At 48.0% G+C, this 15933-nt stretch overlaps 5 protein-coding genes across 5 annotated transcripts; 3 read left to right on the top strand and 2 right to left on the bottom strand.

The window, feature by feature from the left end:
* Positions 1 to 365: 365 nt before the first annotated feature.
* Positions 366 to 1189, top strand: F4812DRAFT_457487 (uncharacterized protein; the record flags this gene model as incomplete). The annotated part of the gene is made up of 5 exons (XM_047937178.1): positions 366 to 385; positions 452 to 524; positions 612 to 718; positions 773 to 1005; positions 1092 to 1189. The coding sequence occupies 5 exons, from the start codon at positions 366 to 368 to the stop codon at positions 1187 to 1189; spliced, it is 531 nt and encodes a 176-aa protein (XP_047792406.1).
* Positions 1190 to 1732: 543 nt separating this feature from the next.
* On the bottom strand, positions 1733 to 3285 carry F4812DRAFT_313732 (ChaC-domain-containing protein). The gene is made up of 6 exons (XM_047931363.1): positions 3152 to 3285; positions 2916 to 3088; positions 2804 to 2835; positions 2682 to 2731; positions 2564 to 2568; positions 1733 to 2413 (listed from the first exon to the last, which is right to left on the bottom strand). Exons 2-6 carry the CDS (start codon positions 2969 to 2971, stop codon positions 1849 to 1851), a joined length of 708 nt encoding a protein of 235 aa, XP_047792405.1. The 5' UTR covers positions 2972 to 3088; positions 3152 to 3285; the 3' UTR covers positions 1733 to 1848.
* A 1818-nt stretch (positions 3286 to 5103) lies between these two features.
* Positions 5104 to 6225, top strand: F4812DRAFT_421482 (uncharacterized protein). The gene is made up of 2 exons (XM_047933549.1): positions 5104 to 5607; positions 5697 to 6225. Exons 1-2 carry the CDS (start codon positions 5460 to 5462, stop codon positions 6158 to 6160), a joined length of 612 nt encoding a protein of 203 aa, XP_047792404.1. The 5' UTR covers positions 5104 to 5459; the 3' UTR covers positions 6161 to 6225.
* Positions 6226 to 6885: 660 nt separating this feature from the next.
* F4812DRAFT_313715 (uncharacterized protein) lies at positions 6886 to 9545 on the bottom strand. Its single transcript, XM_047931362.1, has 2 exons — positions 9248 to 9545; positions 6886 to 8731 (listed from the first exon to the last, which is right to left on the bottom strand). The coding sequence occupies exons 1-2, from the start codon at positions 9248 to 9250 to the stop codon at positions 7124 to 7126; spliced, it is 1611 nt and encodes a 536-aa protein (XP_047792403.1). The 5' UTR covers positions 9251 to 9545; the 3' UTR covers positions 6886 to 7123.
* A 3957-nt stretch (positions 9546 to 13502) lies between these two features.
* On the top strand, positions 13503 to 15789 carry F4812DRAFT_313568 (uncharacterized protein). Its single transcript, XM_047931361.1, has 4 exons — positions 13503 to 14231; positions 14342 to 14695; positions 14766 to 15206; positions 15252 to 15789. Exons 1-4 carry the CDS (start codon positions 14118 to 14120, stop codon positions 15669 to 15671), a joined length of 1329 nt encoding a protein of 442 aa, XP_047792402.1. The 5' UTR covers positions 13503 to 14117; the 3' UTR covers positions 15672 to 15789.
* Positions 15790 to 15933: the final 144 nt, after the last annotated feature.

The following is a 15933-nucleotide window of genomic DNA, read 5'->3' as shown; positions in this document are numbered from 1 at the left end:
CGTACATTTCTTCTACATCTACGTCCACGTCCCCGTCCCCGTCCCCGTCCCGCCCCTGTCCATCACCTGCCCGCCATATAATCAGTGGAGCTATTGGTTCTTTCCTCCCTTACTGCTTGCTACTACTGCTTGCTACCTTGCGGACTGCTCTTCCCAGTTTGTTCAGATATCAGGTACCAACCTACCAACAACCTATCAACCGCAGCTTTCAAGTGCATACAAAATCTTGGTCCCCTACATAAAATTTTATTCCAACACTAGATCTACATAACCTTATCAGGTCTGCATTCCATTAGTGCGGATCAATTATTAACCTAATTTAATACAGACCTTCCATTTCGAGTCAGATTCTCCAGTCAGCAGCGATGTCTAAACTCTTCATCGGGTAGGATACAACAGAGATTCCCATTTATTATTCGCTTGGCTAATCAAAATGCTCTAATCTATTTAGCGGCCTTGCATGGCATACTGAAGACGCGACACTCAAACAGAAGTTTGAAGAATTTGGCCCTGTCGAGGAAGCGGTATGTAGACCTACCATTTCCCCTATACTTTCTACGATAACACCAACCGAGAGTTTAACTCGAAGCTAACCCGGCTTATCTCATTAGGTCGTTGTCAAAGATCGCGACACTGGTCGAAGCAGAGGCTTTGGATTTGTCCGCTATGTAAATGAGACAGATGCACAGAAAGCCATTGCAGGCATGAACAACGTAGAGTATGGTTACATCAGTTTGCGATTTTTGGAGATATTTCTAACTAAATAATCTAGATTCGATGGACGAACTATTCGTGTCGATAAGGCATCCGATACTGGCCCCCGCGGCGGTAGCGGACGAGGCGGCTCCTACACACCGAGGGGTGGGTACGTACAGCAGCCTCAGATGCCCTATGCTGCTGGCCAGCCGGTTCCGTACGGCATACCTAACCCGGTAATGTACGCCCCGGCCTACGGACGTGGAGCAGGCTACCCACAACCTGGCTACGGAACACCCCCACCTCAAGGTAAATATATGAACCCCCTTGTAATACTTCAATATCTACCTAACCTAAGGAATCCATAAGAATTTAAACTAAAACTAATTTTATAGGCTACGCACCCTACGGCTACCCGGACCAGCAGCAAGCTATGCAACAGCCTCAGCCTCAGCAACAATATCCTCCTCAGGGACAGCCGCCGTATCAGTAGAACTGGTTTGGACAACACAGGAAGTGTCTAATTCAGAACCTGACGCCGATATTATCCTGGAAGATTGGCATCTACTAGAGAAATATCACAAACGGTACACTCGTTATTGGTGAATTCGGCACTCGGAGGTCTAGCTGTTCCGCACCCTTGACACTCCTTATGTGCGCCACCAGCAAATTGGTATCTCATTCGCCACCATTTCATTAAACCATCCTCAATCGTCGAGTCTCTATCTTCGAGACGGGAGGATCATTGTGGGATCTACTCATGCATGTATATACATTCGTTCGCCATAACTTTTACTCGAGGCTCCCCGGCCCTTATGATTAACGTGATCATCATGTCACTCATCATTTTACGAGTCCACGAAGGACTAAAGAAGAAGAAAAAAAATGCAGAAAATCATCCGAGGCTGTGGAATACTTAAGGGTTAGGGGCATATTCCTCTTAAGTACAGAGAGTCATGGAGTCGATCTCGGAGGAGGGTAAAACGAAGGCAAAGTCGGGAAATGAACCGTAGCAATAGTACCCAGATCAATCGACATGATTTTCAATACTCTCGGCTTGAACTTTTGACAATGATGTGTGATTCTCCACTTAAGTTCTATGACATTTATAGCATCTCTCCCCCTGTAGGATACCTACTTAGGTATACCAGTTCACGTCTTCTCTGTTTCTTCCTGCTCGTCCACGCTGCTGACTCTCTTAAACTCGTGCGAGACGGGGTGCTCGAAGCCTTCGACCTGAAACCGGCCCTCGCGGCGCTTGCGGTCGAGCTCGCGCACGCGATTCGACAGATCCGTCACGTGGGCGTCGCCGCTCTCGGGGCTCAGCTCGTCGAGGGCCTTCTCGAGGCCCAGCAGGTAGTCCCTGTTCAGGCCGCTAGGGCCTTCGCTGACGTAGATGTGCTCGGCGAGGGCCTGCGGGTCCTGGGGCCCCGTGAACTGGTCGTTGTCCGGGGTGCCGATGTAGACGAGGGTGCGGAAGGCCGGCGACGACCCGTCCGCCGGGTGGAAGGGCGCGTGGTGGATCGTGTACCCGTTGATCTCCCGGATGTCCAGGTGCTCCCTCACCTCGGCGACCTTGTCCGCTTGGATCCGGTACGCGACGCCCCACACCTTCTCCGGCGCCGAGTCGTGCGCGTCCACGAGCGAAGCCCAGAATGACCGCTCGATCAGCGTGACGACGCGGCCGGGGGCTTCGGGCGTGCCGCGGTGGTCTTGGCTGGGCGGTTGCTTTGGTGTTAGAATGCGTGATGTATGTATGTAGGTAGATAGGTAATTATCCCGCTTGGATGAAGTATAGCGACCCTTGTCAATCCACGACTAGGTTTCGTCGATTTACTTCTCGCTTGTGGGACCAAATTAAGCTTACCTCGCCTGAGGCTGTGTTAGCTGCATGCCTAACTATACCTTACCTTACCTTATAACCTAATAGTTATAAGGTCTTTAAAGCTAAAAAGAAGGGATAGGGTGGGGTGGGATATCCATACCTGCCAGAACCTCCTGACGTAGCCCGTGAGCCAGCCTGGGACCCGTCGATCTGCCGTAAAAGCTTCGGTGAGTTTTTGGTCTCGGAACATATGAAGCGACCTGCTTTAATGTAGGACCTCACCGTAGTGTGGAGGGGGTTTCCATATCAAACTTCTGCAATTATATGAGTCAAAGTTGAGTTACCAAAAACCAGGGATACCTAATAACCCAGAATACCCAGAATCATGACGCACCCGTAACCAAATATCCAGAATTCGTCTGTTTCGGGCGGTGCCCCGTTGGCTGACATGGTCAATATATGGTGTCAGGTCTCTTCGTCTCGTTTTCTCGTCTATTCTGTACTCGCTTTGTTTTGTTCTTCACTCTCTAAATTCACGGACGCTTGTTCGGGTTTCTAGTATTTTAGCTACCAACCCAGCCGGTTAGCAAGGCTCTTTGATTCCTTCCTTCTTTTCTCCGAATATGTTACCATTGATGTGGAATGTTGACGGAAGTCGGAATGGTACAATTAATGCCAAGCTTTTCGTCTTTAGCGGCTTTCATAAGCCACCGGGACTACCGTCTTTTGCGGGTGCGGCTCCGGCCAACGGAGCATGTGCTACATGTGCTACATAATACCTAAGGTATTGACACTGTATAATATAAACTGGGTAAGCTAAGCCTTATTACTATATATTCCCAACTATTATTTTTAGCACCTAACCTTAAGATACTACTCTGTAGACCTGCTATAACGGTTTGCTATAGCAGGGTATAATTACAATGCCTTAAAGCTTCTACTAGCTGCTTAGCTAGAATGAAGGCTAATAGGCCGCACGCGCTGAAAATCGAGAAGCTTCTTAAAATGTGACCTTCCATAATTTTTTCACACCTCCTGAGGCATCTCAAAGCCTCATGCATAGAATAACTACTAAGCACGTATGCACCCCGCAATAACCTGAAGAAGTTGGTGAAAGCATGCGCCTCAATCTGTGCTACTAGTCGCAGCCTAGAGCTTATGATTTGCTTCGTCATCCAATGCATACCTTGTACTTCAAGGTCGGTAGTAACGATAAAACAGGACACGGTCAATTCAGCATTCAGCCTAAGCAGGCAAGATGGGTTCGGGATGCGGGACGGGACGGGATCGTCACGCCTGAGCCTCACTAAAGAAGCTGGATCTACGTATTCTCTACCGTCTGGAAGCTATTATTTTTCGTATAAGTCAGCCTTCCAGCGAAGCAAGCATCGGGATTGACGTAACCGATGGAGCAAACATCTGGGGTTCTTCTTTGGATAAGCTTTGTGGTAGAATAAGGTAATTGGCACAGCCCCCGTGGTTTTGCCCCGCCGGTCAGCATCGGTGTGAAGTGTCAGAGTGTCAGAGTTGTCTGATTTTGATCGCCAATCTAATGCCTGCGGATCTTTGCAATGGTATCAGTCAGACGGACACTAGCGGTGCCGGATATCCTGCCTTAGAACCTGTTAGGGGTACTTTAGATAGGCTATAGAGAGACGGATGATAATTTCTCTGGAGAACTAATAAAAAGAACAGCTTGCTAACAAATAGTTTAACAAGCCGGATAGGTACCTAAACAAATAATCGACAAAATTCGGGGTTTGAGACATTGTTAAAGCAAATCATACCTTCATTAGTTATACCTTCTACTTGACCTATTGTTGCTTTTATTTTATTTTTGTTTTTCTCGGCAAACCCATAAATCGTTATCAGTTTAGCTCCTCTAAAAAAGTCTTGGGTCTTGGGTCTCGCAAACGCAGCCCTAACTGCTAAGAAGTTCCAAGGTTGTATCTTCTATAGGAAGAAAATACTTTTTAATTACCCTAGTTATTCTCTTTCTTCTTTTCTGTCCTTTTTTTTGAAACCCCTTGATCCTTGAACTTTCCTCCTTGACCCCGATTTTATTGCGGCTGAATGTAATTTATTCTTTGTCCGCTACCTGACGACTTCTCCGGTTGCACTGCCGCATAACATACCTGGTACCCTCATACCTGTATTGCTCGTCCCCGACACCTTTCCTAATTTAACTGCCTATCCCAACTTCGGCCACCACATCCCATACCAAAAAAAAGAACCTGGATTGCGTTGCAAATACGCGTGTCCGCTCCTTCACCCATATAGTAAACAACTGTCGCTGTCGCCAACTACTCTACTCTTTTTACCATCTTCGTTCTTTTACTATCCACCTTATTAGCAACAATGGCTTACAACAGACCTTACAATCCGGACGAACTGCCAAGGTAAGTCGGTTTAGTGCTATCGTACCCCGCCATCGTCATCGCTTAGAACTGCCGTGGCGGTCTGAAGTAATAGATGAGCGTGATGTTGAGACGAGACGAGGGCGTCACTATCGAGATCGATAATACTTTATTTGAATTTATTTTCATGCGTGATAGCGCGATGGCTAATTATGTTTTGAAACCGCAGATTTGCAGAGCCCGACCCGGTGCGCGCAATCACCTCCTTTGAACCATTTTCCTGCCCTATACTTCAACCCCCCCCGCGCCAACCCCTCTTCTATCCGCACGTGTTAGATCGTAAATAACTAACAAACATCCCCCTCCCTTCGTAGAAAGGTGGCGCGCCTCATCCATCCACTCGTCACGAGGCTAGACCCCAGCCGGTTTCTCATAGCACTCGACACGACTCTCTTCCGACTCGTCGCGCAGATGGAGGACGACTGACTCCAACTGGTTACGCACCGAGCGGCGGTTACAGCACCAGTCCTAGCCACAGCAACAGTTTCGACCACGGCTACAGGCCGAACTTACAATCTACCATGTCGCCGCCCCCTACCGCGACTGGCCCGCGACCCACGGCCCATAACCGCCCACCTCCTACAAGTCGACCACCGCCCTCACCTACCCCTCAGGACGGCGCCGCAGACCCTACTCTGCTACCGCTATTCAAAGCCGTCGATAAGAACAGTATGCTTTTTGTTAACCTAACTATTGCTCTCCTTCCGCAGAAAAGAAACAAAAAACTAAGCCTCTTTTCTTTTTTTCAAATAATATAGATACCGGCCAGCTCTCGGAGAAGGAACTCTCGGCCGCGCTCGTAAACGGCGACTGGACGGCGTTCGACCCGCAGACGGTGCGCATGATGATACGCATGTTCGACAGCGACCGGTCGGGGACGATCGGGTTCGAGGAGTTCTGCGGCCTGTGGTCGTTCCTGGCGTCGTGGCGGGCGCTGTTCGACCGGTTCGACGCGGACCGCAGCGGGAACATCAGCCCGGACGAGTTCAGCAACGCGCTCGTCGCCTTCCGGTACCGCCTGAGCCCCGGCTTCGTCGACCTGCTGTTCCGCACCTACGACAAGCGCAACGAGGGCGTCATGAGCTTCGACCTCTTCGTCCAGGCCTGCATCAGCCTCAAGCGCATGACCGACGTCTTCAAGAAGTACGACGAGGACCGCGACGGCTACATCACCCTCAGCTTCGAGGACTTCCTCGTCGAGATCCTGAAGCAGCTCAAGTGAGGAAAGCTACCTAGCTTTCCCGCGGAGGAATTGGCGTTGTTTTATAATAAGCATGGGTGTGGGGATGGGGACGGGGACGGGGTGGGGGTGAAGAGCATAGCCCATGATGGAATGGGTATATACTACCGGATTTATGAGGGACACGGAGGACACATATCACCCGCGGCGTTAGCAGCAAGTTCACGAATACGCTGCCGAATATATGCGCCTTGATTGCGCGCATGGTGTAAGCGATTCCCAAGGCTTATGTTTCTATGCGCGGAGAAAAGAAGGATATATGTATTCGAGGAATTTCTGTCATGCGAGCTGTCATCATCATACTATCTCATAGGTGTTTTAGAAGAAGTAGAAACAGAAGCCGAGGCAAGGCGAGGCAGGTCCGCGGATCTGTCTGTTATTGTTGTTGTTTTCCGGTAGATACCATCATCAACCCTTTTCACGGTCACGGGGATGCATTAAACGAATCAATTCATCTTACAAATAAATAAAAAAGAAGGTCTTGGTTAGATTATGTGTTATAATCTAATAGCGATAGTTGTTGATATCGTTGATATCCCTTTCCCAAATCCCCCAATGCTATACCTCAGATACACCTAACCTACCTGACCTAGGTAAATTTTGAGCTATGAATAGCAACACCTTTGACTCTTTTTTTTGTACCTATGCTTCTTTTTCCCCTTAAAATAGATATAAGAATCCTCTCCAAAATGCCCCCCTCACACCCCCAAAATGACGATGCAACCTGTAGAATCTTGTCCGCCAGATTAACAAATATCACTTGCAGCCAATTTTGTCTTGCCCTTGGTATCACTTGAAAGAAAAAATAAAACAAACACATCCACCACCTAAAACGCGCTAGAACCCAATATGAACCTACATATCCCCTTTAACATAAGAAACAACAAACAAAAGACCGAGCGAGAGAGAGAGAAACCCGTTAGGAGTTTTTTTTGTTTCCCTTCTTTAGGTAGGAGTAGTCACCGACCTGAACCTAGGAAAAACGCCCCTGAAGGACCTCTTAGTCTTCAGACCGCCACCACCACCACCAGACACTTCTTCTTTCCTAGCCGACACATGAATCGGTGGTCTCAGACTACACTGGCTTTTGACCCTAACATTCTGCCGGGCCTTAGCGTCCCTAACGACCCATTGGTCCGCAGCGGCCGCCGTACTCTCCGGTAAGCACCACAGCGAGCCATTTCCAGAAACCACTACCTCCTCGCCGCTGCCGAGGCGCATGACTTCCGTCGCGATACCGCCGCCGCTGCCGCTACTACACTTGCGCGCATGACCTAGCTTCTCCGACCCGTTGCTCGACCTCGTCTCCTCGCGCGCGTCCAAAGCGCCCTCGACCTCTTCCCGTCGCCAGCGCCTCGTCTTCAGCAACCCCGTCGCCAGGCCGCGGACCTCCTTCTCGCCGTCATGCGCGCTGAGCCAGACGCGGGCGCCGAGGCGCGTGGCGATCTCGGCCCCGGCGGGGACTCCGGCGGAGATGTTGCCGCCGAGCCACCAGGGGTTAGAGACGCTGTCCATGCAGTGAAGGAGGGCAGTGAGCGGGAGCGCCGCCTCGGCGACGAGGTGGGACGTCACGTACGGCGCGACGTCGGCGTACGAGATGCCGTGGGGCGAGAAGAGCACCGAGATAGGACGGACCGTACCCGTGGACGTGGACGTGGACGTGGACGTGGACGTGGACGTGATGGTGCTGATGGTGGTGATGATGGGGCTGAGGTGGTTTTGGGAGACGGATCGCGGGAGGGAAGAAGGGTTTGGACCCGAGCGCGGTGACGAGGGGAAGAGAGTCGATGCGGACTGGACGGAGCGTAGAGAGTGTGGCGATACGGGTGGAGAGGGCGGGAGGAGGAACGGGCTAGAGGCTGATGTGATATTCGTAGGTGTCGTCGTGTTTGAACGTGGCGTAGAAGGCGTATTCGGGGTAGCAGGTGGCGAAGGCGGTTTCGATATGGTGGGAATACCAAGTGGTAAGTCGTGCGTCGGTGGGGGCCGATATGTTATGCCGATGGCACCGTGCAAACCAGCTAGGTCGCGTTTCTGTGGTATGAAACCGACGGTGATCTCACCTGCTTTACCACCGGGCATTACGGACGGGACAGGAATTTTCACGACCGATTGCTTCCCTGTTAACCTCGGGTCCTCCCATCGTTCTATCGTCCGGACCTTATCCTGGTCGAAATACTTCCAACTCTTGATTATGCGTGCCGCCGCCGGTTCAGCAAGGATGATGGTATTTGAGCCTCTTGCGGGAAGCTGCCGTAGTGTAGCTTCATTGCAGTGGTCGGTTTTATGCTGACTGATAATAACGAGGTCCGGCGGGGAGGGGAGCTCCGCGAGTGAAGATACGCACGCGGGGTGTAAGTGAGTTGTAATTGAGATCTTAGAGTGAAAGACCTTAGAGGGACCAGTTATCCAAGGATCCAAGAGAACTGTAAACGGCTTCGGCGCCACGAGATGCTGTGCGAATTCGGGGATGAGAGGTTCGAAGGATAGGAGAAACGAGGCATCGGAGTTGAGGTTCTTTATGGTTAAGGCCATTACGGACGTCGATGTCATCTGTGGGGATCACCTAGGTACCTTGGTTAAGACCCCCTATTAAGGGAGGTTTAGGGGGTAGAATTTGGTTATCATCTGTCTGTAGCCAGAAGAGGTTGAATGAAGGTAGAGATCAATTAAACCCAAGTGGTAAGTAACCTAATAAAAGACGAGGAGACTTCAAGAGCTTCAGGCGAGTACCTAGGATAAAGCAGCAAGAAAAGTGATGACGAAAAGAAAGTTCATTAACTAGGATTTAGCCTCACTCCCCCTATTGAAGAAGAGGGGGTAAAAGTGAAGTGAACAACTGTCTTACTTTTGCGGGATGAACGGATGGATGGATGGATGGATGATGAAGAGAGAAAGTAAACGTATGAAGGATCGCGTAGGAGAGGAATAATTTGTTAATGAGACACCCGCGCCAACTTAAATTGGTTGTAAGTCCTTCGTCCGACATTGAACATTGATGGAGCATTTTGATTGATGGCTGATCCAATCTCAATCTCAATCTCAATCTAAATAAACTTACTAACTTACCATCTAGGCTTTATAAGAATGTCCTCGTCCATCTGGTTTCCCGCTTAACTTGCAAAGTACTGCCCGTAAGTATTATGCCTGTAAGTATTATGTTGTACTGTGTTGTAGGTATTGTATTGTATTTAACGTAACATAACCAACACTTGTTGCGGCAGCGCAAGGAACTTGTTTTAGACAACGGGATAAAGTCGACCATGTTTCAGTCGGATCGAGCTGGGGGAAAATAGTGGATAAGCGGATAGGTGGATAGATGGATAGTGGATATATTTACGAAGCTTGTAAGCTGAAGATCAGCATATGGAGCAAGAATGTTTCGGTGTTTTCTTGGTACCAAGTCTTTTTTGTACGACGCGGTTACTATTAATGCCGGGCCTTGGACCGTGCCCCGTACCTTCTCTCCCCTTTAGGTACTTACCAGCCTACCTACCTAACCTAGCCTACCTAGGTACCTACCCCAAATACCCCGAACTGCCCATGTCGGAGATCTTGGGTGGCTTAGGGTCTCTGTTACTGATTGGTCAGGCCTTCAATATATAGCACAAATGTGGCTTCGGGCTTCAAACGTTCATGGTCTTTTCTAATTCCTAAAATAGATATTCCAATCGAGTAGGTATTACCCACTGGCGTTTTACTACATAAGTACCTAGTATATGTTATTTAAAAAAGCTACCTACCTAGATAGGTATGTAGGTAAATAATGCGATAAGAGTCGACTATTTACTTAACTGGCTTGCTATCGTCAGGAATTAGCAAGCACTGCATGAAGACAATCATAATTACATGAACTGTACACGTACATGCCTCGCGCCCTCGTCACACGGCTTAAGGAATGTTTTCTTTCCAGTCGTTTATACATAGTAGATACTCGAAGAGACAGCGATATCCCGCCATTCCTGTATCACAAGATCGCATCTCATTTCCTAAGAACTTTTTCTCCTAGAGGACGACTTCCACTTGCCATACCAGTCAGTATCTTCCCGTCATGAGATCTACCATTGACCAACCAGTTGAGGCTGGCATAATTATACGACGCATTCCAGACTTGTTCATCGTGAGAGTACGTGGAATGTTACAGTGATCATACGAATGACCAGGTTTATAAAGCGATTCGCTACGTATGTAAATGTTGACTAAACTTTTCTTTTCCGAGTCTTCAACTTACAGCTTCTTTACTAAAGACTCTAATAAGAGACTAATATTTGGAGAAGAGATATAACATAACACCATTAAAGATAGTAAACATTGACCAAGCTTAATACATAGGACTAATAAGTTATTAGTAATGAGAGCTACCTTATCCCGAAACGCTTTCTGTAGAGTCATATACTCTGTAAGTAACCACTTTAAAGGTCGCCAGGGTTGGGTGATACCAAGTTGGGTCTCAACCTGACCACACGGACAGCGTACACGACAATTTAATAATGACTTGAAGGCTTGGTCATATTCCTGCGGGCCTTGGGATTCAAGCTTGCGGGTAAACAAAAATAAAGGCTATTGGTTGCCTTCGGAATATTCAAGCGTAAAAGATGAGCCAACCAGCTGTTAATATTCGTGTGATTCGCCGCGCTTTTCCCTATCGCCCGTGAGGCATTTCTCTCATCGCTTAGGCAAATGCATATAATCACAAGAAATCGTGTAACCTGATAAACGCGTGTTCTTCGATGTTCGAAATGAAATGGAACAGAGCTTAACCCAGCCTTTCGCAAAAGATGAGAAGCTCTAGCTCGAACTTTCGGTGATGCTTAGTAGGTTCAACGTAAAGAGAGTATTTTAATAAGTAGCTCATACATGACTCTTATATTATCTGATCGGAAATCAGCATGCGGAATCATCAAAGTAGACGGTCGTTACGATCAACCTACATTTACCTTGGCTCAAGTGAAATAAGGGTCTTTCTATATTATCGATAAGAGTAGTTTCAAACTTTCCTGTATGTCTTCGTCATCATCTCTATGAGACCCTTGTATGAGGGGCAATGATGTGCGGGTGTGCAGCGCTTGTACAATAGTGTACATGCAGGGTGCCGAGAATCGAGGTGAGAGAAGGGATTCGTCAATTCCCTAAGCTCCAACAGCGATTAGCGATTAGATCAGCAGTCACACAACTCGGATAGGTAGCTGCGAAGCTGCGATAGATAACAGCTTCCTCGCAGAGCTAATACTTTGCGATAAGGGATTAGCGGGACACCTTCCTACATTGTAGAGCTCAGGGTAAAATGGTAGAAGAAGCATTAAAAAAAAATAAAATAAAAAAGAGGAAGAAGGGTTTGCAACTTAGCTTGCAGTAGCGCAGGGTAGGTACAATACTTCCCTTCCGTATTCTCCACGCCAAGCCGAGTAAATCATGTGAGGCACATTTCATTGTGTACCCATGTACCTGTGGACCTTACTCTCAAGGCTTAGTACCTAAGTACAGCGCCACCACGAAAGGAACTTTTCAGCTTCAAAGGAATTTCCAATTAAAAGTTTTTATTCGCATAATTAGAATAAACGGAACTAACAATGGCAAAACACAGATCCAATATCTAATTATGATTCATTTCTCATTTTAAAGGACTCGTATAAATACGAACTAACATTGTTGTGCTGCCCTCCCCAATAAAAATCTTGGTGAGGGCGGCGCGTGCAAGAAGACGAAAAAAAACCTCTCTAGAGAACTAATACGATTGACCAGGATAAGAGCTTTTCCACCACAAGTTTTGCTAGTCGCATTGACAAAGAAGAGATACATAGTAGTTGGGTAAGTAGCTATATCGTACCCATGCTCGACTGTCACCTAACCAGGGTAGGTAATCCGGCTTCGTCTGGAATGAAAATGTGTCAAAAAAGCCACATCCGGAATCAGACAATCAGAGAAGCGATGGCAACAGTGGAAGCTGATGTTCCACATCTGATGTCATAAGCTGACGAGCTCAACCACGGGTTTTCTTTCACTTTTCTTCGCATTTCGACTGGTGAGGGAAGAAGTGTGGAACGAATTACACTACCTACATAGGTAGTAGGCAGCATGCATGTTGCATGTGAGGGAAGCGTGAGATGGAGAGCTTTGATAATGAGACGAGAGCCCGCTAATAATAAGGCCCGCCCATGCGCTACCCGATCAGAGTCTTTCTTTTATGCCCTGATGCCCCGCCATTTTTCTCAAGGGCCTCCACTCGAACCTCCACCTATCGTAACACCTCCGCAAGCTCTTTTTTGCCAATCACGGAGCTCCCTTCGTCAGTAGATGGATGGATTCGGTCAGTGACATCCACCTTACCCACCTGCAGTACCCCTCGCCCCTCGAGCTTCCTGGCTTTCTCGGTGCTGCTGCTTGATGCTGCTTGCTGCTGGGGCGGTACTGCAAGCCGGGGGGGAGGGGGTTCATCGCCTAAGCTAGTACCTAGGTAGGTATGTAATAATGCATTCATGTCTCGTGGGAAGCAGCTGGCTCTATTCGTTATACACCACGAGGTACAAGGTCACATTCAAACCTCCCAATGCTGCAGGAGGTATTATGTGCTTGTACAGTTCCTTTTGTGATACTCCTCTCCGACAGAGGTACGCTTAACTAGACGCAGCAAGTTACCTCTCTTTTTTTTTTTTTTTTTTTCTCCCTCTTCCTCTTTTATGATTAGCTTACTCTATCCGAAGCTTAAGAAGCTAAGAAGCTTTTGCGTCGCCAAGTTCCGAATAACCAAATCTGAAGCTCTGACGATAGCTCTCTACTCGAAAAGGAATAATTTAAGCCCTCCGAAGTTATATTACTAGGTACTCAAAGCGATTGTGTCTTCGGCTTTTTACGTTTTATTTTTTAATATTTGCCTTTATAACCTAGGTGCTCTTTTTACGTCCATCCATCGCAGAAGACAACCCCACTCGTAAGTTTTTTTTTTCTCCCAAATAGCCACTCCATCCCAGTCGATCCTCGATCGAGTCAGAGAGGAAGCTGGTCGGTTGTTTTAAATCGAGTCAAGAAATGAGACGGAGTGGGACGGAACCAATAAAAACTAGTTCTTTTTCTCTTTATTCTGCACCGATTTGAACCCAAGAGGTACCTAAGGGAACAAGCTTGGGAGGGTTGAATTTTGTACCTTATGTATGTGCACGCATCAGACGCATGCATGTATGATACAATGTCTGCTCTACCACGACGGGATGCCCGAGTCGTCGCCCGTCTTTCACCCGCTTTGGTTGGATAATCTATCTTTGGCTACTTTTGGACGACAACGACAAGCTTTATAAGGCTTTGCTACCTTAGGTAGGTATCGTATCGTACTGTACAGCTCCGTTCCTACAGTACCTAACTTAAAAGGTAAAAGGTACCTTAGGTAAGGTAAGGTAAGGTTGGACCTGGTTGGTAAGGTTAAGTTAGGTACCCAGTACCTAATTCCTTGTATTGAGGTCCTTGTGTTGTTCCAGTGTTTAATACCTATTCCTTGTCTTCTTACACTACCTTCCCTCCTACCGACCTATCTACCTAGGTAGTCAAGGTAGGTAAGCTTAGAAAATTCCAGTACCGCTGCTTTCAGCTACCTTTCCTTCCCCCTTCCCTCCCAATAAGGTTCATCCTTCCAGTCTTTTTCTCTTTTCTTTACCATACTCCAAGAGAAGTTCTTCGAAACACCTCATGTAACACCCGTATAGGAAAGCTTAGAGCTACCTCGGCAGAGCTGTTTTATTTTTATTTTTTTTTACTCCATACCGAATTCAGCATTGAACTATTCAACGTTGCATGTACAAGCTTCATAGACCAGGTCTATCCATCAATTGATCATTATCAGCTGTAACTTCTTATCGTCGCCATCCCTATCGATCTTGCGAACTTTCCGGTTTCCCCCTCCCCGCCTTTGGATTCCCGACCAGTAAATGGCGGGGTCGATTAGGTCAAGATGCCGCCTCGATCTTCTTTAACGTCTTCATTTTCTATTACCGACTCCAACAATGAAGTCGTATGTCCGCTGCGAAACCAAGATGGCTCGAGTTGTCGCAAGCGTTGCATCGGTGTAAGTTGCAAATCTCCACCGAATTCGCCTCCGCGAAAGGATCTGGATTACCAAAAGCTCAGGGAAAACAATGTCAGGTAACTAACCAAGTTCATTTTTCAAACAAATAGGAAAAACGATATCGATCAATGCAAGAACACATTCGGCGAGCGCATCCAGAACATTATATTTCTAAGCTCCCCGCGACCGAGGAGAGCTTCTTGCTTATGATTAACACACCTCCTTCGGATCGATCTCAAGTCCAGAACTCTGCTAGCCAGCCGCCAACAACAAGTCTTGACCCGACCCAAGAGTATCCGCACGATCGTCATGCATACTCCCGAGACGCGTCCAGCGCTCCCGGGACCCCTAGGAATCATGACGAATATACTGGAGGTTCGCTATTACCAGCCGCGAGTGCCGCCGCTGCTTTGGCACAATTGGGTGGCCAGCACAAATTTGAGACGGATTGGGATAATGAACCAGTAATTACCTACTTACCTAGCACCGCTATGATCATTTATAGCAGCAGCAATGCTAATCTTAATTACGAAGGGTTGGCAATCTGACAACGACGGCCGGAGAATACCGAGGAGTACAATTGAATTACCTCCAATACATTTCGGGAACGAGTCAACGCCAACTAGTGAACCATTACCTTCCCTGAGCTCTGCGTCACGTAAGGGTTTACTTCCGTCAATTCTTTCCAATTCGCCACCGGGTCGTTCTTCGACTCTTCCTCCGCTTCAAAGGTCGCTTGGCCCCAATCGACCCAGGAAGCAATCTATTACCAAGCGCGGCCATAAGAAGCAGAAATCTAGAGGTACCACGAATGATTGGCTCCGGAGAATTCAGAATGATGAACGTCTTAAGCCGGGCGGAATTGACCGTAAAGCTCATTCCCTTGAGCCCTCAGCCTCCTACGGCAAAAGGTGGGAAGACCTCATCGATGCCGCAGCTTCGGCTACGGAAGATATCGATGAAGACAGGACTCCTGTAAGTCGTGCCCGGCACAGTCAATTTCCTTCTCTAACCTCCCAGGTCCCCCAATCTCCTATATCAGTGCATCGAGCTTCCTTACCCCCATTCCCACATCAGCATTTTCAAGGCTACCAAGCTTCACCTCTACAACAAGCTCTTACTCCACCTTCCTTTGCCCAAGAGATTCCAGAACCATTCCCCTCCGTCGAGAGCGGCGAGAGCGGAGAGCATTTCCGCATAGGAGCCTCCGGACTTTCAGATTCATCGCCTGGTTATTCGTCTCAGGACGTACACATATATTGTGCGGCTTGTCAGAGGACGTCGAAACTCCGGGAGTCTTATGCATGTACGGAATGCATTTGCGGCCTGTGTCGAGATTGTGTCAATATCTTGGTGGAGGAGCAAGGAGCCCGACGAAAATGTCCTCGCTGTGCCACTATTGGTGGCAGGTTTAAACCCTTCCAGTTGGATATCCGATGAAGCATCCCGCCACTTAACAGCATGCCATTTTATATACCGGTTGGCTAGTGACGGTTATTGACGGTGGTGTGCTCATCAGGAAGGGGGTAGATCACCAGGTTCCTGGGCTAGTTCTTTAGAACCGAGCTGGATAAAAGGCCCGTGGTTCTCAGCATCCCAGTGCTTGAATCTAGTACAAGGCCTAGATATGGTTATAAGAGAAGGCATGATTACCGAACGGGCTATTTACGCTCGTTTCAGGTCAATTGCCACATTTTACGAT

Source organism: Daldinia caldariorum (genome assembly GCF_022478825.1).
Source record: "Daldinia caldariorum strain CBS 122874 unplaced genomic scaffold F4812scaffold_4, whole genome shotgun sequence".
In the NCBI taxonomy this organism is placed as follows: Eukaryota; Fungi; Ascomycota; class Sordariomycetes; order Xylariales; family Hypoxylaceae; genus Daldinia; species Daldinia caldariorum.
The sequence above is the reverse complement of the archived record's forward strand: the minus strand, read 5'-3'. Positions and strand labels throughout refer to the sequence as shown.

Excerpts from the sequence above, each read along its gene's own strand:
- F4812DRAFT_313568 (XM_047931361.1), top strand. The coding sequence starts at position 14,118 with ATGCCGCCTCGATCTTCTTTAACGTCTTCATTTTCTATTACCGACTCC. Across the intron at positions 14,232-14,341 it reads GTCGCAAGCGTTGCATCGGT|GAAAAACGATATCGATCAAT; the intron begins GTAAGTTGCAAA and ends TCAAACAAATAG. Across the intron at positions 15,207-15,251 it reads TCGATGAAGACAGGACTCCT|GTCCCCCAATCTCCTATATC; the intron begins GTAAGTCGTGCC and ends CTAACCTCCCAG.
- F4812DRAFT_313732 (XM_047931363.1), bottom strand. The coding sequence starts at position 2,971 with ATGTCAGCCAACGGGGCACCGCCCGAAACAGACGAATTCTGGATATTT. Across the intron at positions 2,836-2,915 it reads TTCTGGATATTTGGTTACGG|AAGTTTGATATGGAAACCCC; the intron begins GTGCGTCATGAT and ends ATATAATTGCAG. Across the intron at positions 2,732-2,803 it reads GAAACCCCCTCCACACTACG|ATCGACGGGTCCCAGGCTGG; the intron begins GTGAGGTCCTAC and ends CTTTTACGGCAG.
- F4812DRAFT_421482 (XM_047933549.1), top strand. The coding sequence starts at position 5,460 with ATGTCGCCGCCCCCTACCGCGACTGGCCCGCGACCCACGGCCCATAAC. Across the intron at positions 5,608-5,696 it reads CAAAGCCGTCGATAAGAACA|ATACCGGCCAGCTCTCGGAG; the intron begins GTATGCTTTTTG and ends CAAATAATATAG.